The sequence below is a fragment of the Schistocerca americana genome, chromosome 9 (assembly GCF_021461395.2).
Source record: "Schistocerca americana isolate TAMUIC-IGC-003095 chromosome 9, iqSchAmer2.1, whole genome shotgun sequence".
NCBI lineage: Eukaryota > Metazoa > Arthropoda > Insecta > Orthoptera > Acrididae > Schistocerca > Schistocerca americana.
Window position 1 is genome coordinate 106,216,921 of NC_060127.1, and position 26,397 is coordinate 106,243,317.

The following is a 26,397-nucleotide window of genomic DNA, read 5'->3' on the forward strand; positions in this document are numbered from 1 at the left end:
TCTTTATTTCTGAATAATTTAATTTTTGGAATAAGTGTTCCAAAACGTACAAAGTTAATAGAACACACGAAACAGATCAAGCGCTTTGTAACTTCTGGCATTCGGGGTTCAAAAATAGACAGATGAGAATGGAAAGCTAAAGAAAGAATTTTTTATTTTAGAGTGTGACCACATCCTCTACTCCGGCTTGCTGAAAAGCTGCCTGGATATTTCCAGATGTAGAGGTGGATGGCTGTAGCTGTGATGGTGGATATGAAGTCGCCTGGATCATATTCCACCTGCCCATCGACACACAATTAATAGCATGCACAGTGCTCCTTGGTCACCCGCCACACTAGTCGAAGAAAGTTTATTAAAAAGAAGAGTTAAGGAACAAACCAACTTTGAAGCCATGTTTACAAACACACTAGAGAGACGTCAAATAGCTGTAGCGACGACTGCGCTCCTAGCAGATACATTTCACACTGCAGTGAACATAAGACGAACGAGGCGGGGCCCTAGATTTGATCATATTTATTTGACGACGGGCGAGATTTGATAGAGTTCCCTATTACACCATGAAGTTTCTTTGACACAAATATTTGACATACCAACTTCGACAAAGAAACATGATAGGTAATACCGGCCTTAGCGCGATCACAGACCATCGCCACGGTGTCGCGACATACTGTAGTTGCCAATTGGCTGCTGCGTGATTCTGCCTGTCCTTCAAACGACGACGCGTCTTCCAATCGTATCTGACGGTAGTAGGCAGGTACAGATCGCAGGTGTTGCAACGAAGCGCGGATTAGGGATGCTGGATTAAATGCTATTAATGGACTAATCTTCTAATAATCGATTAACTTTACATAAACCAATTATCCTTACGATTAATTATTTTAATTCCTCTTTCCAATACCTCAGTCAGTTGAAATGAAGCCCTTTTAAGATAGTACGTTGTCTGTCTGTCCGACTGTTCAAAAGCTTTTATCTCAGAAATGGGTAGTAGGCGTGTCAAGTTGGAAGTTATGCCACATATTAAGGTCTAAGGTCGCTAGACGGTGTAGAAAAGTGAAGCTTCTAAGTCAATGCAATCAATAGATGTCACATATTTTGACTCTCGCAAACTCGCTCATTAAACGTTGAACTAGAATCATGAAATTTGCCAAGTTGCAAGGTTTCACATTACAACCCAAGGAAAAAAAAAATGTTAATTTGTAATTATATACCACGAAAAAACATTGTGTACATGACATGAAGTGATGGGTGTTTAAAACTCTACGTCGTACTGGTTTCAAAATGATACGAACTGAAACAACATATCAGCGCATACTCCACTGCAGAGTAAAAAAGCTTCTGTAAAGTTTGGAAGGTAGGAGACGAGGTACTGGCAGAAGCAAAGCTGTGAGGACGGGGCGTGAGTCGTGCTCGGGTAGCTCAGTTGGTAGAGCACTTGCCCGCGAAAGGCAGAGGTCCCGAGTTCGAGTCTCGGTCCGGCACGCAGTTTTAATCTGCCAGAAAGTTTCGTATCAGCGCTGCAGAGTGAAAATCTCATTCTGATACGAAATGCTAAAAAACACCTAACTGTTTATTTCTTGCGAATTTCTTCTTGTATTCCTTGCTTTCTATGATGATAAAGATTCATTTTGTGAAAAATTTTAGAATTATATTTTCTTTCACGTTGTTGGGACTCAAAAGATTAAAACATTCACAGCTGTTTGAGCCACGTCTTGGCAAAACAAGTCGGTCAGACGTATACAAAACAGTCTGAACCACTTTCGATTGAGCAGGTCCTCCGTATCCTCGAGAGCGCTTACCTGTGCGAGAAGGACGCCGTTCCCGGAACGCACACCCAGCGCGACCACCTTCCGCTGGAGCCTGACCGTAGCGCCGCCCACCACAGTGTCACATGCCGCCCCACTGGAGTCCAGTTCCTGACGAGCACGCTACTCCGCGCACAGCACTGCCTTAAAAAAAACGGACGTATCTTTCTCGCGGACGAGCGGTCAGCGCTGCAACGACCACAGCGCGCACCCCAGAAAAGGCGGAGACACCACTACAGTCTCGGCCACGACGACCAGCGTCAACACGACCACGGTCACTGGCACCGCGGTCAGAACCACCGCGGCTGACTGCTTGCAGGAGCACGGGAGCGGACGAGGGGTGATTCGCCAGCAGTAGGTGCGCTGTTCCGTTGTGTGTGTCTGTCTCCCCCGTTTGGAAAGGAGCTGTCCGAGGATGGGACGCGCTAGTGACAAGTGGTAGCAGAGCCGGTTGCTGGCGCTGACTGCGGACGTTGGCAGGAAGCACGGTGTGGCCAGAGGCGCGTGACGCCGCGGTCACGCCAGGTCCCAGTCGCGCCGTTGGAAGGGAGCGTTCTGCGTGTGTACGGGGGGGGGGGGGGGGGGGGGTCAAAAGTGGAGGCGCCGCACCTGTATGGCGAGGCAGGGCCGTGGCGGAAAGGCACGCCGCGTGCTCAGACTCGCCAACACAGGGGGCCGGCGCAGGTAGAACATGCGGGGGCGGCACAATGCACCAGCCACACCGTGCCCCGCAAGTGCAGTGCTGTTGGAGCGGCTGCCGCCGGGCCGAACCATAGAGTAAATATCTCTGGAGTGAGCATTGCGTTCTGCGCACGTTGTCAACATTAAACCAGGATTGTCACATGTTTTCGGGACTTCGGTGTGCTTGTGTGCTTTCCGCAGAGTTTGAAGTTTATAATATCAAAGAGTTTTTGTTGTGTTTTCACCGTTTGTTGATAGTGTAATAGCGGTGTGCTTGTGTGCTTTCCGCAGAGTTTGAAGTTTATAATATGAAAGAGTTTTTATTGTGTTTTCACCGTTTGTTGATAGTGTAATAGCGATGGTGAATTACTGTTGTTGCTAAAGATGCAAAGAAAAATATATGAAAGGAGGGATAGTAACTTCTCGTGGGTACTGTGTTTAAAAATTTAGAGACGCATTATAATTAACGTTTGATTCTGTAGACCTATTTTTCTACGATTTTATGACTATACAATAGATATTACGGCTCGTACAAAAGCTTACAAACAATCGCTTCCTCTCGTATATTTGCTAGTGGAACAGGAAAGGGAATGGTTAGTTGTTTCAGCAAATACTATGCTCCTTGCATTTATCAGTGACTTGTCGATTATGTATATAGATTTGAAAGACGGGAGACAGATAAATTCAATAGAGTGGGAGTCTGTAATTGTCTTCGTATAATATGTGTGTCCAAAACTTTATGTTTACTATAAGTTACAGAAGGAGACCATGTAAAGTGTGTCTAGGACATGGAGAATGATTATATGTCATTTATATTTTAGTTTCCCGAAGGATGAACAAGGAGTAAAGATGTGGCTCCAGAAAATAAGGAGGAGTAGTTTTGTCCTCACAAAATATTCCAACGTATGTTCAAAACACTTTGAAGAGGAATGTTTAGACAGAGAAAAATTTGGACGTGTGTGGCTGAAGGTAGATGCTATACCAACTATTTTTAATTTTCCACAGCACCTACTACCAATTTCTGCAGTCAGCTTAAATACATTTTCTGCACAAATCAAATAAAAAACACAATAGTGTAGCTAATCAAAGTACACATTCATCATCTTTGGTGTATTTTGCCTTCAATTTATTTTCTTCACCATTTGATTAAGAAGCGTAAAATATTAGGAAACATGTCCCCAAACTCTTTCTTTTGTGTCACTTTCCACGTCCCTTAATGGTGTTATATGGATTGACTGTTAGATGACCAACTGTATTTGCTTTACAGTACATTTATTTTACGATCGCCTTTTTTCCCCCCCTTCTTACTCAGTCTACTATTCATTTAATACACTGGGAGCAAGTACGTAAAATGCGTTAAATAAACACTTCAAAGTGTCACCAGTAAGAAAAATTGAACTTTAGGTCGCAAAAACGAGAAAATAAATACGCAGAAATTGCAGAAAAAAGCGTGAATTAGCAGGGATATAATCGCTAATGTGTGGCAAATTCGGTGTTTTTCGGACACTTGCAAAAGTACTAGTGTACTGTCAAGCCGTTTTGCATGACTATCACTGCAAAAATGTACGTCAGGCTCTCTAATACTATAAAGTGCCGTATCATACCGAAAACTACCAAAAACCGAGTGCACCTGAACTGTGACACCTATCGCAAAGAAGCACAATGCAATATCACTTGCCCTTAAAAGTTACGTAGCTGGCATATTCCCGGTATCAAATGGATACTGTTAAAATGTCTGCGCAACATATGTAAATAATCCACGACACGTACGAAAAGAATCCGTCTGTGCTAGAGATGGTAGTGACATTCGAAATATACAAACACACGACGTCCCGAGAACACGTGACCAGGCCGGCGGTGTATGTTGACAACACAAAATTCTGTTCTGCGCATGTGAATGCTCACTCCAGAGATATTTACTCCATGGGCAGAACCGAACGCAACCGAAGTGCTCGAGTGACGGGACTGGGAAGGATCGCTCATCTACGAGGGCCACCCTTTTAATACGTACTGAACATACTAGTCTGTTAGACTATCCACATACAGAACCGACCTCAGACCAACAATTATACTGACATTTGGCAACGCTACTTTACGGTGGTAGTGTGTCGAATGCGAGGAAGAAACCGCGTGCTGCAATTATACACTGAAGAGCCAAAGAAACTGGTAGACTTGCCTAATATCGTATAGGGAGGGCCCCGGCGGGTACGCAGAAGTGCCGCAACACGACGTGCCATGGCAACTGATGTCTGAAGTAGTGCTCGAGGGATCTGACACCGCGAATCCACCAGGGCCGTCCATAAAAAGGGAGGAAGGTTTATCTGTTTAGCAAGAGTAATAGAAGGCAGATTTCAGACTACCTAACAGATCAAAAGGAAAATTTCTGTTCCGACACTAACAATGTTGAGTGTTTATGGAAAAAGTTCAAGGCAATCGCAAAATGCGTTTTAGACAGGTACGTGCCGAGTAAACCTGTAAGAGACGGGAAAAACCCACCGTGGTACAACAACAAAGTTAGGAAACTACTGCGAAAGCAAAGAGAGCTTCACTGCAAGTTTAAACGGAGCCAAAACTTCTCAGACAAACAGAAGCTAAACGATGTCAAAGTTAGCGTAAGGAGGGCTATGCGTAAAGCGTTAAGTGGATTCGGAAGCAAAATCCTATGTACCGACTTGACAGAAAATTCTAGGAAGTTCTGGTCTTACGTTAAATCAGTAAGTGGCTCGAAACAGCATATCCAGACACTACGGGATGATGATGGCATTGAAACAGAGGATGACACGCGTAAAGCTGAAATACTAAACACCTTTTCCAAAGCTGTTTCACAGAGGAAGACCGCACTGCAGTTCCTTCTCTAAATCCTCGCACGAACGAAAAAATGGCTGATATCGAAATAAGTGTCCAAGGAATAGAAAAGTAACTGGAATCACTCAGCAGAGGAAAGTCCACTGGACCTGACGGGATACCAATTCGATTCTACACAGAGTACGCGAAAGAACTTCCCCCCTTCTAACAGCCGTGTACCGCAAGTCTCTTTTTCAAGAAGGGTCATCCAGCAGATGCGCAAAGCTATAGGCCTATATCTCTGACATCGATCTGCTGTAGAATTTTAGAACATGTTTTTTGCTCGTGTATCATGTCATTTCTGGAAACCCAGAATCTGCTCTGTAGGAATCGACATGGATTCCGGAAACAACGATCGTGTGAGACCCAACTGGCTTTATTTGTTCATGAGACCCAGAAAATATTAGATACAGGCTCCCAGGTAGATGCCATGTTCCTTGACTTCCGGAAGGCGTTCGATACAGTTCCTCACTGTCGCCTGATAAACAAAGTAAGAGCCTACGGAATATCAGACCAGCTGTGTGCTGCATGGATTGAAGAGTTTTTAGCAAACAGAACACAGCATGTTGTTATCAATGGAGAGCCGTCTACAGACGTTAAAGTAACCTCTGGCATATCATAGGGGAATGTTATGGGACCATTGCTTTTCACAATATATATATAAATGACCTAGTATATAGTGTCGGAACTTTCGTGCGGCTTTTCGCGGATGATGCTGTAGTATACAGAGAAATTGAAGCATTAGAAAATTGCAGCGAAATGCAGGAAGATCTGCAGCGGATAGGCACTTGGTGCAGGGAGTGGGAACTGACCCTTAACGTAGACAAATGTAATGTATTGAGAATACATAGAAAGAAGGATCCTTTATTGTACGATTATATGATAGAGGAACAAACACTGGTAGCAGTTACTTCTGTAAAATATCTGCGAGTATGCGTACGGAACAATTTGAAGTGGAATGATCATGTTGGTAAGCCGGGCGCCAGGTTGAGATTCATTGGTAGAATCCTTAGAAAATGTAGTCCATCAACAAAGGAGGTGGCTTACAAAACACTCATTCGACCTGTACTTGAGTATTGCTCATCAGTGTGGGATCCGTACCAGGTCGCGTTGACGGAGGAGAGAGAGAAGATCCAAAGAAGAGCGGCACGTTTCGTCACAGGGTTATTTGGTAAGCGGTACAGCGTTACGGAGATGTTTAGCAAACTCAAGTGGCAGACTCTGCAAGAGAGGCGCTCTGCATCCCGGTGTAGCTTGTTGTCCAGGTTTCGAGAGGGTGCGTTTCTGGATGAGGTATCGAATGTATTGCTTCCCCCTACTTATACCTCCCGAGGACATCACGAATGTAAAATTAGAGAGATTCGAGCGCGCACGGAGGCTTTCCGGCAGTCGTTCTTCCCGCGAACCATAAGCGACTGGAACAGGAAAGGGAGGTAATGACAGTGGCATGTAAAGTGCCCTCCGCCACGCACCGTTGGGTGGCTTGCCGATTATAATCGTAGATGTACCAACAAGTATACTGACAGTTCGCAATATGATTTCACGATGGTAATGTGTCGAATGCACAGAAGAAAGCGAGTGCTGCAATTATACACCGAAGAGCCAAAGAAACTGGTAGACTTGCCTAATATAACGTAGGGCCCCGGCGGGCACGCTGAAGTGCAGCAGAACGACATGGCATGGCAACTGATGTCTGAAGTAGTGCTCGAGGGAACTGACACCATCGCAGAGGCATACCGACAATCTTTCTTTCCACGAACAATACGAGACTGGAATAGAAGGGAGAACCGATAGACGTACTCAAGGTACCCTCCGCCACACACCGTCAGGTGGCCTGCGGAGTATGGATGTAGATGTAGATATGCCTGAAGCGAAATCCAGGAGATATTTACTATTACGTAAAGGACAGAATGATATACGTATTAAAGATACAGATGTATTAAAAATTTCCAACAGATATACTTTCATGCAAATATTTTGTGGATTGTACAGCTGTTTGTAAAAGTTTTTGTATATTTTTTTCTATATCATTCTCTCCTTAATGTAATAGTAACTTTTGTAAAGCCTAACAGATGGCTGTGTTACACTTAATCTGCTTGACTACTGTGTGTTTTCAGAAAGACGTTAAGCTCTCTCGCTTTATATTTCGGTTTTAAAATTAACTGTCGTATTTTTCAAATATTTCTGTTATAATGTTTGAAATGGGCACATGCCAATGTCCGCGCCTGATAGGCGGCGCAACTCCTATTGTTTTCATGGCAACAATGTAAGCCACGGGGCCGATCAGTCTTCTGATGTCCCCAGCTGTGGCGAAGGATGGAACGTTTTGTTTCACTTGTGACTCTAGCATAACTGCTCAAAATTCTGACCATTGCTTTTTTACCAACGTAATTTCACGTAAGTAAGCCGGCCGTAGTGGCCGAGTGGTTCTAGTCTCTACAGTCTGGAACCGCGCGACCGCTACGGTCGTAGGTTCGAATCCTGCCTCGGGCATGGATGTATGTGATGTCCTTAGGTTAGTTAGGTTTAAGTAGTTCTAAGTGTGGTGTCACCGCCAGACACCACACTTGCTAGGTGGCAGCCTTTAAATCGGCCGCGGTCCGTTAGTATACGTCGGATCCGCGTGTCGCCACTGTCAGTGATTGCAGACCGAGCGCCACCACACGGCAGGTCTAGAGAGACGTACTAGCACTCGCCCCAGTTGTACAGCCGACTTTGCCAGAGATGGATCACTGACAACTACGCTCTCATTTGCCGAGACGATAGTTAGCATAGCCTTCAGCTACGTCATTTGCTACGACCTACCAAGGCGCCATAGCATTTGATAATTAATATTGTGAAGCATGTACCGTAACGAGAGATGTTCTACAATTGTGGATTAAAGTTAAGTATTATATCAACTACGTACTTTATTTGCTACTATTAATTCCCTTAACTGTTCCAGACCTCACGCCAGTCAGCGTGTAATTAAACGCGCGCATTTCGGCCTCCTTTAGCAACACAGTGTTGGCTCTTCTGCCAACACTACACTAAGTTGTAGGGGACTAATGATTTCAGAAGTTAAGTCCTATAGTGCTCAGAGCCATTTGAACCTTTGTACGTCACGAAAATTATCAGCTTGGTTAGCGTGGTTTTTTTTTTTTTTTTGTCGAACCTGATTTTCTATGTATTATTTTATAGGATTTATCGTAATTCCATTCTGAATGCAGACACCCCTAAGGTAGGTGTCGAAACCTAGGGCAGTGCACCTACCAGCTGTGTGCAACAGTTTGGCTGTGTAATCCTATTTTTAAATAATGCATCAGAATTGACTTCTGAAATTTTCCCGGCGTATTTCTTCTTCTAATAATTTCCGGGTATGCAGCCGGATTCCGTCGACATTCTGCCACGATATTTCGGCCCAGAGACGTCCGGTCATTATCAGGTGAGTACGTAGCATGTGAAAGTTGCTGAATTGGACGGGTTACTCCTGTAACTTAAATATCAGATCTGAAGATGGTTCTGAATGAACCGAAACCGGTCATATGAATAATAAAAAATTTGCAATCAAGACGGATTTAAAGTAACATTATAAAATCACTGATTGCTGTTATCCCATAAGACATTATGTCTGTTTTTGCAGAGTACACAACTGTCAAAGAGCCCAGGTGCAGTCGCGGTATTTATGCCGAATCTCGCGAATGCGAAATGTACTGGCATCCTACAGCGCATGCGTCAGGTGTTGACATGCGCGGCATAGTCGAGTTGTACGTGCTGCCCTCAGTGGTGAAAGTAAAAGATCATCTTGTCATTGAGTATCGAATGATGCTGTCCATTCCGCTGTGATTGTATAATTTTAATAACAGGATTCCAATTTTTATCTAGCTGAAAGCCATTGTCACGATTTATAAGATTATCGGCAAGACGTATTTCCACTGATTCTTTGATTGCGGAATCCCAAAATCCGGGAACCGGAGCTAAAATTTTTGTTCCATTGTATTGCATTCAATGTCCCAAAGAAATACAGTGCTCTGCTACTGCCGATTTTGACGGTTGCCGCAGACTGGTGTATCTTTCATGTTCTGTACATCGTTCATGGACAGTTCTTGTCGTCTGGCCAATATATGCAAAGCCACATTTACAGGGAATTTTGTAGACGCCTGCTTTCTTCAGTTGCAAATCGTCTTTAACGGATCCAACCAGGACCCGGTTCTTTGCTGGTGGACGGAAGAGAACCTTGATTTTATTTTTCTTCAGTAATCTGCCTAATTTCGACCACACATTCCCGGCGTATGGAAGGAACGCAGTTGATTTAAAGTCATCAGCGTCCTCAGTGCCTTGCTTCTTGTTATGACGGATGAGCATGGCCTTCATTATTTGGCGTGAAGTGTAGCCATTCTCTTTAAAAACCTTCTCCAAGTGTTCTATTTCTGGATGCAGGTTTTCATCATCTGATATGCGCTCGATGTATTAAGTTACTGAGAACACCGGCTGTTTGTGCTGGGTGATGGCAGCTTGACGCCTGGAGATACAGATCTGTGTGAGTCGGTTTCCTGTACACAGAATGTCCTAATGACCCATCATTTTTACGGCGTACTAGCACGTCTAGAAATGGTAAAGTGCCATCTTTTTCAATCATCGTGAATTTGATATTCTCATGTAATGAGTTTAAGTGATGAAGGAATTTCTCCAGTTCCTGTCTGCCATGAGGCCATACAACGAAAGTATCTACGTACCGCCAGAAGACCGTAGGCTTTAAAACAGCAGACTCAAGCGCTTTCTCCTCAAAGTCCTTCATAAAGAGATAAGCTACCACATGGGACAAACGGCTCCCCATGGCGACGCCGTCTGTTTGTTCAAAGAATTCGTCATTGAATAAAAAGTACGTTGAGGAGAGTATATGTTCAAACAAGGCCGTCATTTCTGCACTGAGTAAGTTACCAATAAGATGTAACGATTCCATTAAAGGCACTTTGGTAAAAATTGAGACCACATCGAAGCTGACTAATAAATCCGAGCTGCTAAGCTTAACTTCCTTCAATCGAAATATCGTGGCAGAATGTCGACGGGATGCGGCTGCATACCCGGAAATTATTAAAAGAGTGCATCAGAAAGATACTTTTTCAGTTTTTGTGGGAATGGGTGGCAGTCACTAACTAATAAAGCAGGAAGGTGGTGTCGCTCTTTAAAGAGCAGAGACGAACGTGTGTCTCAGCACTGACCACGCGCGTAGGCGGCTAATTTTTGCCAGTTTTGTGAGTGCGAGGTCAGCTGAAGGTGAGAGGCGAGCGTGCGCTGACCGGAAGCGGGTCATGTCCCCGTGGCCTTCTCCGGTCCTCTCCGATGACCCTCGCCCCAGCTGTGTGACCTGTGCACTTATCACCCGAGTTCCGCCCGGCAGGTAAGGGTGGGAGCAGGAGTAAAAAAGCGGAGGGCAGACTCTCCCTGATTACTCTGTGTCCAACGGGTCCCTCCCACCGCCAGGTCAAAAGAGTATACGGACTCTATAATGGAGTGCTTACATATAGGGGGAAAAAAACTGCGTGTCCAGCAAGCGCGAATAGCGGAAGGGGTGCTCGCACACTCAAAAATATTGTCAAACCGTCAATAGACAATCTCACCAAAAGCAGCAGCACACCGTAATCCAGCGCGGAACCGACCTCTGCGCACGTCACCAGAGGCGTAGCTGACGGTACAGCTCGCGCAGGACACGGTGGCCGATTAGGAGGAGAGAGGGGGGGGGGGGAGGAGGAGGAGGAGATGAGCGTTTAACGTCCCGTCGACAACGAGGTCATTAGAGACGGAGCACCAGCTGATATTACGGAAGGATGGGGAAGGAAATCGCCCGCGCCCTTTCAGAGGAACCATCCCGGCATTTACCTGAAGCGATTTAGGGAAATCAAGGAAAACCTAAATGTGGATGGCCGGACGCGGGTGTGAACCGTCGTCCTCCCGAATGCGGGTGGCCAATGAGCAGTGACCAGTTTTCGTTCAGAGCGCTGGCCGAGGTCACTCATTTGTTCGGAAGGGGAGACCGGTAGGTGTTGTCCACCTTTCTGCCTGTCAGCGGTGATGGAATCGAGGTTCACACTCTGCAATCTTTCGCGAACGATTTTACAGCAACTATCCAGTAAAAAATCTTAATTTTGGCCTTACTTGCAGCTTTATGTGTCAGGTTCATGATGATATGCCCATCATTTCGCTAATAGTCATAGTTATTCTGATATTTACGTAAGTAAAACACTTCGCAAAATTCGGAAAAGTGTGTATGCAAAACAGAGGTCACTACGATTTTGCGTTTGGTGCATATTGCATAATATGTTGTTGTGTATGAAACTTAGCTAACATATTGTATTTTTCTTTAGACTTAAATAGAGGCATCTATCTGTCACCAGTTTCGAGAAAATTGATCTGATGTAGCACACTCGTTTGCGAACCCACCGCGCCAGTGGGAAGGCCAGAGTGAAATATACACAACATTCTTCATATTTCATAAACGGTTTCAGATATCGAAATGAGATTTTGGCAAATGATACCACGCAAAGCCAAGATTATTCTACCATATCGTTAATATGTCAAACTTCATTATTCCAATAACCACAGACTTTTTCGGCGAAAGAATGTAATTTTTAAGGGCAATCGATAGCTGGTGAAATGAGAAATGCTAAGGATTTTGGAACAACACAGGTGAAGATATTACACTTTTTCCTACTGAGGATGTGCTTTTTTATAAGCTACTGACTTTAGTTTTCCTCTGTTCCTCACTTCATAATCTTAATAAACTACCATTTCAGAATTCTCTGTCTGCATAACAAGTTAGTGAGGTAAGACGGTGTGAACTCCACTGTATTTTGGCAGAAGAAGCAAATTTTGACTTGTACGCCAGGGAAATGTGCAGGTTTTACGCAAAGTTCCCCACACTTCTCTGAAAGTTAAAATGGTTAACAAGCCAGGCGAAAATAAATCGCGGCGTTTTCTGCGAGATGCTCTTTGCATACTAACAAAAGCAGAGGTGTCAGTAGACCATTCTGAATGGTCACCGTGCGAGTGTGGGTGGGGGTGTGGCGTGGCTCCCCTTAGTTATTTACAATAAATGTGAGCGCAAGCCTCAGTTTAGAACGACGACACTTCCCCTCCAGCGCTCAGCATTTCCCCTGACATTCGCTCTGAGCACCCCCCCCCCCCACCCACCACTGCCAACCCTCACCACACTTCTCCAGCCAACTGCCCATCTAAGCGGCCACGGCATTTTGTGCGCACTATACAACAGCAGGGGGGATTTCCTTGTTGTCAGCAGAGAAGCAGTGACAGGCTTCAATAACTGCCACAGCAGTATATTGTCAGGTCATCTTTCACAAAACCTGTAGAAACTCTGGTCGTATGTACAGGCTCTTAGTGGTACCAAACTTAGTTGTGTCAAGTCCTTAATGAATGGGACAGGAACTGAAATTGAGTATGGCAAAGCGAAAGCTGAAATGCTTAACTCTGTTCCCAAATGGTCCTTTATGAAGGAAAAGCCAGGAGTATTTCCCTATGTTAATCCCATACCACTGAAAACACGAATGAAACAGGCATTAGCGTCGGTGGTGTTGAGAAGCAGGTGAAATCGTTAAAATTCAACAGAGCCCCATGGCCCGATGGAATCACTGTCAGATTCTAAACTGAATTTGCAGTCGAGTTAGCCCCTAATCTAACTATTATCTACTATGCATCCTTTGAACAAAAAACTGTGCCCAGTTTTTGGAAATAGGCACAGCTCACAACCCTTCTACAAGAAGGGTAGTACAAGTAATCTACAAAAATATTCCTGTCATCTATTTACTGAAGAATCTTAGAACATTTTATGAGCTGAAACATAATTAGGTACCTTGAACACAACGACCTCCTCCTTGCCATGCAGCATGGATTCCGCAAACATCGATCATGTGAAACCAAACTCGCACTTCCCTCACATAACACACTGAAAGGCTTCGATCAATGCAGTCAGATAGATGCAGTATTCCTCGATTCCCGGAAAACGTTCGACTCAGTACCGCACCTACGCTCATTATCGAAAGTATGATGATAGGGAGTACCAAGAGAAATTTGTGAGTGGATTGAGGACTTTTAGGTAGGGAGAACGCAGCGTCTTACCTTGGATGGAGAGTCATCAAAGTAACTTCGCATGTGCTCCAAGGAAGTGTGTTGGGCCCCTTGCTGTTCTTATTGTATACAGGGTGAAAAGTATTTAAACCGACAAACTCTGGGAGGTTGTAGGCGACATCAAAACAAATATTTTTCCCTAATGTCATTTTTTCCTATGAGGAGTATTTAAACTGGTAGAGGTAGATTTCTCTGGCGTCAAATAAATTAAACCAACAAACACTTAAACATTTTTATGACCAAGAGACAACATATTAACAAAACCCAATTTCAATTACATTAGATTTTCAAAAATGCCTCCATTGACACGTCGGATCATGTTCTGTTTCACACGGGCAAAAACCGCAGGAGTACCCTGAATTGTTGCTGGTGCTGTATCTGCTGCTATTATCCAGGTAACCAGATCCTCTTCTGATGCAACAGGAGTTGCGTAAACAAGGTTATGCATCTCTCCCCACACAAAAAAATCCAGAGGGGACGTATCTGGGGATCAAGCAGGCCATGGTACAGGACCACCTCTGCCAATCCACGTTTCTGGGACGCGTCGGTCCAGGAATCCACGCACACGACGACTGAAATGTGCCGGCGCCCCGTCATGTTGGAACCACATGCGTTGTCTTGTAGGGAGCGGGACGTCTTCCAGCAAATTATGGCAATGCTCTGGCGAGAAAATTGTTATAGTGTTTGCCATTTAATGGCCCATGTAGCAGATACGGTCCAATTAAACAGTCCCCAACAACACAGACCCACACATTAACGAAGAACCGCACTTGATGAGCGCTAGTAACTGCGGCATGTGGGTTATCCTCACTCCAAACATGCGAATTGTGCATGTTGAAGACTCCATCACGCCCGAACGTTGCTTCATCGGTAAACAACACAGAGGATGGAACTGTAGGATGCATTTCACACTGTTCCAGGTACCACTGCGAAATCTGTGCTCTGGATAATCAACTGGTTCCAGGTTGTGGGCACGCTATAAGTGAAATGGACGTAACAATTGCTCTCGAAGGACTGTTCTTACATTCGTCTGATTAGTCCCCATGTTACGTGCAATTTCAAGAGTGCTGGTTGGATCCCGCTCCACATGCTGCAAGACAGCTTCCTCAAATTGCAGCGTTCTTACCGTGCGACGGCGTCCCTGTCCAGGTAATCAGCTAAATGACCCGGTCTCACGCGGACGTTGGTGTACAGCAGCAAAGGTCGTATGATGCGGGATACGGCGATTAGGATATTGTTGTTGATAAACCGGCTGTGCAGTTCGTCCGTTGTGGTGCACTACGTAGTACGCACCAATCGTATCAGTGTACTCACTCCACGTGTATCGCTCCATCAGTAAACAGAGACAATGCACTACCACACTGGTGGACAGCAGTTGCCTACAACTGAAGAGCCTAATACGCCCTCTAACAACTGAAGAGCGTAATACGGCTTCCACCAGTTTAAATAATCCTCCTAGGAAAAAATGACATTAGGGAAAATATTTGTTTTTATGTCCCCTACAATCTCCCAGAGTTTGTCGGTTTAAATACTTTTCACCCTGTATTAATGACCTAAGGGGCAATCTTAATACCAACCTCAGACATATCGCAACTGATGCAGTTACCTACAACGAAGCACAGTGCAAACGAGGCTGCACTAATATTCAATCGAACCTTGATAATGCTTCAAATTGGTGCAATGACTGACAACTTGCGTTTTAAATGTTCAAAAATGTAAACTTGTACAGGACTCGTATGTCCCACATTGATCTCTGCAGTGTTGCTTGTGCGATAGCACTGGCAACTCTACGGAAACGCCGCTGCCCTCTGTAGTCGAGTGAAGACCGTCTGCCATTGCGTTTTCCGTGGTGAGAGGAAATGCCTGAAATTTTATTTCATCGGCACAATTTTGAGACTGTGGCTCTCGGAATATTGAATCCCCTAACGGTTTTCGAAATATCTCTAACAACAATACCGCGTTCAAAATCTGGTGATTCGTGCCGCGCCACCATATAATCAAGTCGGAAACTTTTCCACATGAACAACCTGAGAACAAATGACAGGTGTGCCAATTGCACTTCTACACCGACGCGCGAAGGAGGTGCTATAGCCATGCGTACTCAAATACCGAGATATTTAAATAGGCAGAGTTCGGCGCTGCGATCGCTAACGCCTATACGAGACAACAATTGTCTGGCGCAGTTGTTAGATCTGTTACTGCTGCTACAATGGCGGTTATCAAGATTTAAGTGAAACTTCCTGGCAGATTAAAACTGTGTGCGACCGAGACTCGAACTCGGGACCTTTGCCTTTCGCGGGCAAGTGCTCTACCATCTGAGCTACCGAAGCACGACTCACGCCGCGTCCTCACAGCTTTACTTCTGCCAGTATCTCGTCTCCTACCTTTCAAACTTTACAGAAGGTCTCCTGCGAACCTCCAGAGTTCGATTCTCGGTCGGGCACACAGTTTTAATCTGCCAGGAAGTTTCATATCAGCGCACACTCCGCTGCAGAGTGAAAATCTCATTCTGGAAACATCCCCCAGGCTGTGGCTAAGCCATGTCTCCGCAGTATCCTTTCTTTCAGGAGTGCTAGTTCTGCAAGGTTCGCAGGAGAGCTTCTGTAAAGTTTGGAAGGTAGGAGACGAGATACTAGCAGAAGTAAAGCTGTGAGGACCGGGCGTGAGTCGTGCTTCGGTAGCTCAGATGGTAGAGCACTTGCCCGCGAAAGGCAAAGGTCCCGAGTTCGAGTCTCGGTCGGGCACACAGTTTTAATCTGCCAGGAAGTTTCGTATCAGCGCACACTCCGCTGCAGAGCGAAAATCTCATTCGGGAAGATTTAAGTGAGTTTGAATGTGGTGTTATAGGCGGCGCACGAGCGGTGGGACACAGCAACTCCGAGACAGCGATGAAGTGGGAATTTTCCTGTACGACCATTTCACGAGTGTATCGTGAATATCAGGAGCCTGGTAAAACGTCAAATTTCTGACATCGCTGCAGCCGGAAAAAGATCCTGAAAAAACGGGACGACCGACGACTGAAGAGAAACGTTCAACGTGACAGAAGTGCGACCCTTCCGCAACTTGCTGCAGATTTCAGTGCTGGCCCATCAAGTGTCAGCGTGCGAATCATTCAACTAAATGTCGTCGACATAGGCTTTCGGAACCGAATCCCCATTCGTCTACCCTTGATGACTGCACGACACAAAGCTTTACGCCTCGCTTGGGCCCTTCAACACTGACATTGAGTTGTTGACGATTGGAAAGATGTTGCTTGGTCGGACGAGTCTCGTTTCAAATTGTATCGAGCGGATGGATGTGTAAGGGTGAGCCGTAGGTGGCTCGTGTTCGTGCCATGTCTCATTCGACATCCTGTTTTTACTGTACTACCACCTCGTTATGTTAATTTCTATACTGGTGTCATCGAGTTGCCGCCTTGCCTGCCCGCGACCGGCAGCAGCGGCGCTTATCGATATAGGCTCTGGAGTATTATCTTTGCGGACTGCTATTACTTCCCAGTTGTCGTGTGTTCGGAGTGAGTTCGGATCTGCCACTGAGTTGAGAGGCACTAGCAGTGCAGTTCAGACCTGGCAGTGTTTGACTTAGGACGCTGCACAAGTTCAGTCGGGGCGCGGCTGCAGTGAGGTCCGGACAGCCATGACTCGCCCGACGGTTGCCGATACATATCACTTCGGTGCGCACTACCTTGGTAGGTCGTCGGTCAGTCGTATTGTAGGACGACGTGTATGTTGGCAGGCGATCGCTTATGGGTTGCCTGTGTGTGCCGACTCGTGATGCGTCCTTGTTGTTGCACAGTCGCTGTCGTTAGTATTGTCTAGTTTTCGTCCAAGTGTGTGTAGCTTGTGATGGCGACTGCTCAGTTATTTTAGTGCTGCATCCGTGCTGACGTGTGGCAGTCGGTCGGTTGGCATGGAGCAGTGAGGAAATCTCAGCAGGGCCTAGTTTGGTCGGGCCCACTTGCAGTCTCTACGCAGTGTCGGAGTGGGTGGGGCTGTTCCCATTGCTACGAGGTGTGTGGCTCACGGACTGTGGACACGAAAGTTGAGTTTGGACTGTTCACATTGTGCCGTTTGGTTCTCGTTGTTGGCTGTTGGGACATTCCCGCTAGCAACAACGTGTGTGTTCGAGTTGGCGAACGTTTAGCCACTGTTGGTTGGTTGGTTTTGGGGAAGGAGACCAGACAGCGAGGTCATCGGTCTCATCGGATTAGGGAAGGACGGGGAAGGAAGTCGGCCGTGCCCTTTGAAAGGAACCATCCCGGCATTTGCCTGGAGCGATTTAGGGAAATCACGGAAAACCTAAATCAGGGTGGCCGGACGCGGGATTGAACCGTCGTCCTCCCGAATGCGAGTCCAGTGTTTTAGCCACTGTCCTGTGGAGTCTAACTATTTGGTTATTTGCAGTTGACGTGACCAGCGGAGTTTTCTGCCTTGTGGCCGTTAACGTTCCTGTTACCTGCCCTGGCCATTGACGTCCTTCCTCACCGAGTGGTCGCTGTCCAGCACAGTGTGTAGTCCGACACCTTAATGTATGCTTAGTAGTGGGCGTCCATGCCTTCTACGTTTTGCATTGAATTCCCGGTTGTGTTCTGGGCGAGTGGAGCGCAAGTTACCTTGTCGGTGGGTCTGTTGACTGTCTGTTGGGTGGGTTGTCGTCGGATCGAGAATGGTTGGACCGACTGCCTGCCTGACCTAAGTGATCCTTAGTATTTCAAGTGCTGGCCGACCCCCGAAACTTTTGAGCGCTGATCACTGCACTGCCGTTTCTTATTTTCTGTTGTGTGTTTTTGTATGGTTCATAACCGATGGTTTTGAATTAAAGTTGAATTGTTTTTAGTAGTGGTTTAAGTCATGGGCAATCAGTCACTTTAAAATTAAAATTCCTTGCTTGTCAAGTGTTAGATTGTTTGGGCCTTCAGCCTGAATAATATATTGTTTAAAGATAAAGCTTTCTGACTACTAATTATTATTTTAGTTGTCTCTTAAGTCATGGGCCTTCAGCCGTTTTAAAATTAAAGTTCCTCGCTTGTCAAGTGTTACATCGTTTGGGGCCTTCAGCCTAATTGAAGATAATGCCTTCTGCCTTGTGTTTTTTATTTAATTTTACCTTGAGTCTTAAATCATGGGCCTTCAGCCGTCTCTAAATAAAGGTTGTTGCTTTTCAACTGTTAGATTTTTGAGCCTTCAGCGAAATTATAGAACTTACTTAACGTAAGGCCTTCTGCCTTCTAAATATTCTCTTTGGTGTCTGAATTTTGAGTTAATGGCTTTTAGCCTTTTTTAAAAATTAAAGTGGTTGTGCCCTTAAGGCATAAGATAGTGTGGCGTATTCAGCCGAAAACTAAGTTCAAGAATTTGTACTGTAATGTTTGGTCAGATAAATAAAGTTATATGTGTTCGAGTGTAACTTACAGCCGCTCATTTTGGCCCCATACCACAATTCCAACTGCCTGTCCTGTACTGCGGGTTCAGCAGGGCGTATCAAGGGGTGTAAAGAAACCTCATGAATCCATGGACCCTGCATGGACCCTGTTAAAGCTGGTGGAGGCTCTATTATGGTGTGGCGCGTGTGCAGGTGGAGTTATATGGGACCCTTAATACGTCTAGATACGACTCTGATAGGTGACACGTACGTAAGCATCCTGTCTGGGCACCTGCATCTATTCATGTCCACTGTGCATTCCGACTGACTTGGGCAATTCCAGCAGGACAATGCAACCACCCACACGTCCAGAATTGCTACAGAGTGGCTCCAGGAACATTCTTCCGCTTTTTACCACTTCCGCTGGCCACCAAATTGTCCAGACATGAACATTACTGAGCATATCTGGGATGCCTTGCAACGTGCTGTTCACGTCTCCACGTCTCTTACAGATTTATGGGCACCCTTGCAAGATTCACGGTGTCAGTTCCCTCCAGCACTACTTCAGACATTAGTCTAGTCCACGCAACGTCGTGTTGCGGCACTTCTGCGTGCTCGCGCGGGCCCTACACGATGTTACGCAGGTGTACCTGTTTCTTTGGCTCTTCAGTGTTTGTCTGAAACTTGGACACACATTTTGCCTTTTATGCGCCTGAAATCAGGCAAACTGCAATTCAGGGGTGTCGAAGGGTATGCTTAATGCATCTCCCCATGTTGCACACTTCGAAGTTGGAGTCGTATGCGACGACGGAGCTTCCACCTAAGCCGTGCAACAAAAAAATGTTTCTCGGCTAGTCTGTAATAAATGAAAGAAGTAGTGTCGGGCAAGTTACTCACCGATGACCCTGTGCACGGCGGCCAGCTGCTGCTGCTGCTGGCCCGTGACGGCGCCAAGGTCGTCCTCGTCGGCCGACGAGTAGGCGTCGTTGACGAGCCCGTGCGGCCGCGACTCGAGCGCCTGCAGCTTCCGCGACCCGCGCAGCGACCGGTTCAGCGCCTCCTGCTGCTCCTCCGCCTCCTTGCGCTTCCGCAGCTGCTCCTGATGACGGGACACAGAGGTCGAAACGTCAGGCTCACCAAAAACACTGCGCGGTGTGAGGTATTCGAGAAAAGCTATGTAAGCTGCATTTGGAATTACTGAGGAATGGGATACAACCTGTCAGCTTTGACCTAAGGCTCCTGTACTTTGACCAATGACGTCAGAAGTTTTTTTTGTTATGGTTTTAGGGCGCAAAACTGCTACGGTCATTAGCGTCCGGTCTGTGACTAAGGTAAAAAAAACAAAAAAACAAAAAACACGAAACTGGAAACCAGCAGCAATGGGAGCAAAACTCAAAAAAGTGGGGAAACCAAGAACAGAAGGAAAGCTTAAAAAACCACTATAGAAGGGGGGTTGTTTGTCCCGAAAAAGAGCTTCAAATGACTGACGTCATTTCACTGGCACTAATGAACTCGATAACGTGATCGGCTGAGCGCGTGTCATCTGCTAAAATGGAAGATATATCAGGCGACAGCTGTATACGGACGCGTAACGGAGTAAAATAGGGGCACTCGAGTAAAAGGTGTCTCACCGTCCACAGTTGAGAGCAGTGGGTACAGAGCGGGGGAGGATCGCCGCTTAAAAGATGTCGTTGGCTAAAAAGACAGTACCCTATCCGGAGTCTAGTTAAAAATGCCTCCTCCCGACGACGAGTTCGGGAGGAAGAGGTCCAAGCACAGGGAAGAGATTTCACGTCCCGCAATTTATTATTGGGAAGTGTCGACCAATGTGCGTGCCATAAAAGAGCAACACGACGACATCAAACACTCCGTAGATCGGTGAAGGGAATCGTGCGAATAGCTGGCCGAAGAAGAGAGACTGCAGCCTTGGCCGCTATATCGGCCGCCTCATTTCCACAGATACCAACGTGTTCTGGGATCCAGAGGAACGCCACCGAGACGCCCCCCAAGTGGAGCAAGTGGAGGCAGTCCTGAATCCGGTGGACCAGAGGGTGGACAGGGTAGAGAGCTTGGAGACTGAGGAGAGAGCTGAGAGAATCTGAGCAGATAACGTACTGTATCCGCTGATGGCGGCGGATGTAGTGGACAGCCTGGAGAACAGCGTAAAGCTCCGCAGTATAAACCGAACACTGGTCGGGAAGCCGAAAGTGATTTGGGGTGTCGCCAACAATATAGGTACTCCCAACACCAAACGATGTTTTTGAGACGTCAGAAGTTATCAGAGATGATGTATTGCACAGATTTAACAGCAAAGACGAGTATTGAGAAACAAAGGAAAGTAGGACAGAGAAACCAGATGGTAGACACACAGATTGTACATCCATATTCTAAACTTAATGTTAAGCACAGTATCCTACTCTTCAGTTTACCTCACTCACATATTTCTATGAATATGGAAGCAGGATTGGTCAAGTGCAGTACGAATACAAATTTTACAGCTTTCGCTTTTTCTCACCTTCGCCAGCACTAGTATTACTACCTACACAGGTCACCTGAACAGCATACTAGTACTACCGAAGACGAAAAAAAGCAATATTGGCATCCTGTAACACAATTGAGCTATGAAGGTAGTACGCAGTTCTTAATTTGACCTATATAGGTCGAGTGCATTGCAGGATACAAATCTTACGTATGTCGCTATTTTTCGTCTTCGTTGAAACTTTGGGCAAATCGGAGGTATTTGCAACAAACGCTTGTGGTAAAAAGTTTCTTCCACGATTACTTGTCTAATTGGAATTGATGGATCATGTCTCAAATACCTTTCTGTGAAATGTTTCTTCATCAATCAAGATAAATTGAAGTCTGAAGTTTTTGTTGGTCGTCAAAGTCACAAATTTATGGAAAGTCACAAATATGAGAATTCAGTGTATTTTAGAGGGAAAGATGCAATGGCTGCCTTAGGGTCTGTTCCTGACGATTTTTTAGGGAATAGAAAACATCGAAATTAGGAGGAGATTGTCAAAATCGTGTTGGATAAATATCAAGAATTCTGGTTGTAGCATGAATGTACAAGTCCATTTCCTACACTCGCATATTGACTACTTCCATGAAAATCTGGGGCACAAACTAAGAGAACACTTCCAGCACGACATTAAGGAGAGGTAACAGTCAAGATGTAATGAAAATATGATGGTCGACTATTGTTAGATGTTGAAGAGGAGGAATAAAGATGAGGTTCGGCGAGGAATCAAAGAGGAGAGTTTGAATATTAAATGCAATGGAGTACTTATAATGTTTTTAAGTCACCTGCTTGTAGAACTTTTATTATATATCTAAAAAAATAAAACAATTACAAAAATATAGGCATTGATTTAACTTTTAATATTTATGTATCGATTACTTAAATTTTTAATACATAATAAGTTATTTTGTTAAGTATTCTTACGCAATAGAAGAAATTGAAAGTAATTTTCGGAATCTTCATTACAAACTGATTCTAGAACATCTGTTTTCGAGAAATTATCCAAAACAATGTTTTTAAATGTAGGCTTGAGTCATCACTGCAAATCAGTGAATACACCAATCGTCTTCGGAAGAGAAATACAAGATTATGGTTTAACATACAGTCATCTGATCTACAAATCAAGACAGAGGTGATACGTTAGTACTGACGTGGAGTGATTTCCACAATGATTTATTTGTAACTAGGCCTACTTTAAGAGTTTCAGTCAGTTCATTTCTTTTACTGTCATCGAATATCGACGTCAGGAAAATAAAACCTTAGCAAGCCCGGCTCGCATGAGACTACTCCACACTGTGCACAACCCACAATATATATGAATCATTGCTTGTTAAAAGAGCTTAAGTCTATTGATTCTACTTTTGAGAAAACAGAAAAAACCTGTTTGCCGCGGCCTGGTTCAACTGCGTGACTTCTACTACTATAACTGCTGCTACTGTTATTCATGGACGTTTTGTCACACCACTTTTGATTTCAGACGCAATTTATAAGTATTTTAAGGTGTTTATGGTGCATGGACATAAGTCCATTTAACAGTTCATTTGTGAAAATGTCCCAGACGTTGTTGTTGTCTTCAGTCGAGAGACTGGTTTGATGCAGCTCTCCATGCTACTCTATCCTGTGCAAACTTCTTCATGTCCCAGTACCTACTGCAGCCTACATCCTTCTGAATCTACTTAGTGATCTCTTGGTCTCCCTCTACGATTTTTACTCCCCCCCCCCCCCCCCCCCCCCCGCCGCAACTTCCCACCGGTACTAAAGTAGCCATCCCTTGATGTCTCAGAATGTATCTTACCAACCGATCCCTTCTTCTAGTCAGGTTTGCCACAGATTTCTCCCCAATTCTGTTCAGTACCTCCTCATTAGTTACGTGATCTACCACCTAATTTTCAACATTATTCTGTAGCACCACGTTTCAAAACCTCCTGACACTTAAATCTATACTCGATGTTAAAAAATTTCTCTTCTTCAGAAACGCTTTCCTTGGCATTGCCAGTCTACATTTTATATCCTCTCTACTTCTACCATCATCAGTTATTTTGCTCCCCAAATAGCAATACTTCTTTACTACTTTAAGTGTCTCATTTCCTAATCTAATCCCTCAGCATTACCCGACTTAATTCGACTACATTCCATTATCCTCGTTTTGCTTTTGTTGATGTTCATCTTATACCCAACTCTCAAGACACCGTCTATTCCGTTCAACTGCTCTTCCAAGTCCCTTGCTGTCTCTGGCAGCATTGCAATGTCATCAGCGAACCTCAAAGTTTTTATTTCTTCTCCATTGATTTTAATACCTACTCCTACCTTTCTTTCTTTCCTTTATTGCTTGCTCAATATACAGATTGAATAACATCAGGGATAGGTTACAATCCTGTCTGACTCCCTTCCCAACCGCTGCTTCCCTTTCATACCCCTCGACTCCTATTACTGCCATCTGCTTTCTGTAGAAATTGTAAACAGCCTTTCGCTTCCTGTATATTACCCCTGCCACCTTCAGAATTCACTAAAAAAATGTATAAAACTGGACTTAAGCAATTGTAACAAGTGTGTGGGTGTGGAAATTCGCAGGGAGCGAAAATTTGCAACCTGGTTTCCAAAACTCACTTGTAAATTAAGAAGTGAAATTCGGACGCTACTTCCGTCAGCCGAACGTACTGTACCTGTCGGAAGTTCTTGAGCCTCTTCCGCGTCGGCGTGTCGGACACCATGGCTCGCTTCTTCGCTGGCTACGTATGACGTCACGCACGCTGCTGTCCCGTCCAAAGCAACTGACAGTCCACACGTCGCCTTCAGCTTTATCGCCGCTGTCCTGCTCCTCCCCCCTTGCTATGCCAACCCGAACCACCCCCACGCCTCTCGTTTTCCCCTGCCCTATAGTTCCGTCAACTTTATTCTCAGAAATCACTTCTTTGTCATCTCCACCAGTTCGCTTCATACGCGGCTCGATCACCCAACTGCTTCCTGCAACAGTGTGCACTTTCCTCAGAAACCGTTTCTACGCTCCTAGCCTCGGTTCTTTTATCCAACTTTTCTCTCGCGGCTCCGTCGACAGTCGTTTCTGCTCCTCTTTCTTTGCCGTCCACAGGGAAGCCATTCGGCGCATTACTGCCACCAGCATAGACTGTTCTCTTCTTTACCGTACCCGGTGTTGCATCGAGATCCTTCTTCAGCTGAAATCCAAGAACAGTCTCTAACAACCCATCGATTCTTCCTCCCTTCCTCGCTATTATGGGCGCTTTCTTCTTTTATGAGTAACGGCAATATCGCTGACGTTTCCAAGCCAGTAGATACAATTAGACCATCGACATAATAGAGCAGTGCAACAGAAAATGGAGCTCTCACGAAGACGACGGCACTCAAAGCGGGTGCAGCAAAGTACATGCAGTTGCGAAGGGAGCAATATTAACGGAGGTACCTCTAGATATACTTGGTATAAAATTACCCCACAAAGAATTTTGTAACTTTGTTAAATGCCGCATTAAACTCCTCAGGCAAGAATACTAGAACGAATCAAGGCAATTAAAAGGCGGTTACCACGAGGCAGTCGAAGTCGAGATCCCAGCGAAACTTTTGTTCCACAAAACCGACTATAGCTTCGCAAGGCTTTTGTATCACACGGGATACTGAAATAGCCTACTGTGAGGGCAGGAATTAAAATGTTGAGGATGTCGACCACCTCTTCTTTGCTGGCCCCCTGCTAAGGAATTCAGTAAGAAGGGCTTGTTAAGTACTTAACAACCGAATATTCACCATTCCTCGCGTCCAGGAGTGCTCCGTTACTCCGTTGGGATAAGCGATAATTATCGTCTACGAGCTAGTAATAAGGTACCTCAGCAACAGTAATTTATACATTTAGAGCAACTCCGTAATAAATAGAAAGGTGAACGGGTTTACACTGTAAAAATGACGAAGTGTTTACGTAAGAAGAGATACGCACCAGCTATTTGTTACTGTGAATCTTGAATTGAAGCGCTCGCCGCTCTTGTGTGACCTACTCAGTACCTCAAATAAACTAATTATTGTCATTGTGTATTTTATGTAAATATGTGTTCAGAATATGGCCATATGCTCAAGGGACTAAATATCAATATGCAACGTGTTGTCACATCCGTTCACCTGAGTGTTGTGTTTACATATCTTCAGAGCCTTCATTTATAGCTTTTAACATCTCGCACTGAAATCTTCGAAAGTTTTTGTGGAGGCCACTTTAATAATGAAAGGAAGAAAAGGCCGAAATTTAAACAAGGAAGAAAAGGCCGAAATTCAAATAAGCAGCTTTAGAACTAAGCAGGGTAAGGGTGGAACGAGGGATTCGGTCAAGGAATCATCCGGGAATTCACCTCACGGAAAGACGAAGAGCCTAAATCTGTATGGCAGAACGAGGGTTGAAAATAGTAACACAGTAAGTTGTGCCTCATTACTGTATATCGCAGTATCTAGTGTGCACCCCAGCAGCACGTCACATCTGCTATTGCCGTATCGCTGGCTAAGTACTCTCAAAATTATATTCGAAAAAAAACAACAACAGAGAAAAGCGAAATTTCTTAAATAGAGATAGATAGAATATACTAGTGCGTGCCCCTATCCACGATGTAGACAGCGGATAGTACCAGACAGAACCTGTGCAGAAGCCACCGATAGCAGAACTAGCTGGCAACGTGTAGCGAAAGTTTGAAACAGTTAACACTCACGAACGCGAAATCGTGGTGGGATAGACTCGGTAGAAGCTGATCTGCTTCGGCAGTAAAACCGAAATTGTATTGTTGCAAAGACGTTGCCGGTATCCCCGACGTAACACGAAAAGAGGGTAAGCTTGAACGCGACAGTTTTTACTGCGTGTTTTTTGAGCAATGTATTTCTCACTTATTTTACGGTCTGAAGACGGGAGGTTGGCCAAGGATGGAGAAAAGAGCTACGCCAGCACGCGGCATTAAGCATTGAGCGAGGCCATGGAACACGTAAGTCGCGGAGTAGCTAAATCTGGTTGGCGGAGCCGGCATGTGAACTGCGATCTCATAGAACGTGAGACTCTTAACAGTTTAAATAGTCAGTCATCGATTAGGC

At 45.1% G+C, this 26,397-nt stretch overlaps 1 protein-coding gene and 1 non-coding gene across 2 annotated transcripts in view; one reads left to right on the plus strand and one right to left on the minus strand.

Annotated features, from left to right (window-relative positions):
• The window catches only part of LOC124550612 (protein PALS1-like), a 570,361-nt gene that overhangs the window by 99,364 nt on the left and 444,600 nt on the right, over window positions 1-26,397 (minus strand). Inside the window, exon 5 of the mRNA XM_047125331.1 lies at window positions 19,707-19,908. Within this exon, the coding sequence (XP_046981287.1) occupies window positions 19,707-19,908 (202 nt within the window). The remainder of the gene's footprint in view (window positions 1-19,706; window positions 19,909-26,397) is intronic.
• Trnas-cga lies at window positions 1,406-1,482 on the plus strand. The gene has a single exon. It is a non-coding gene; the product is annotated as a tRNA-Ser (tRNA).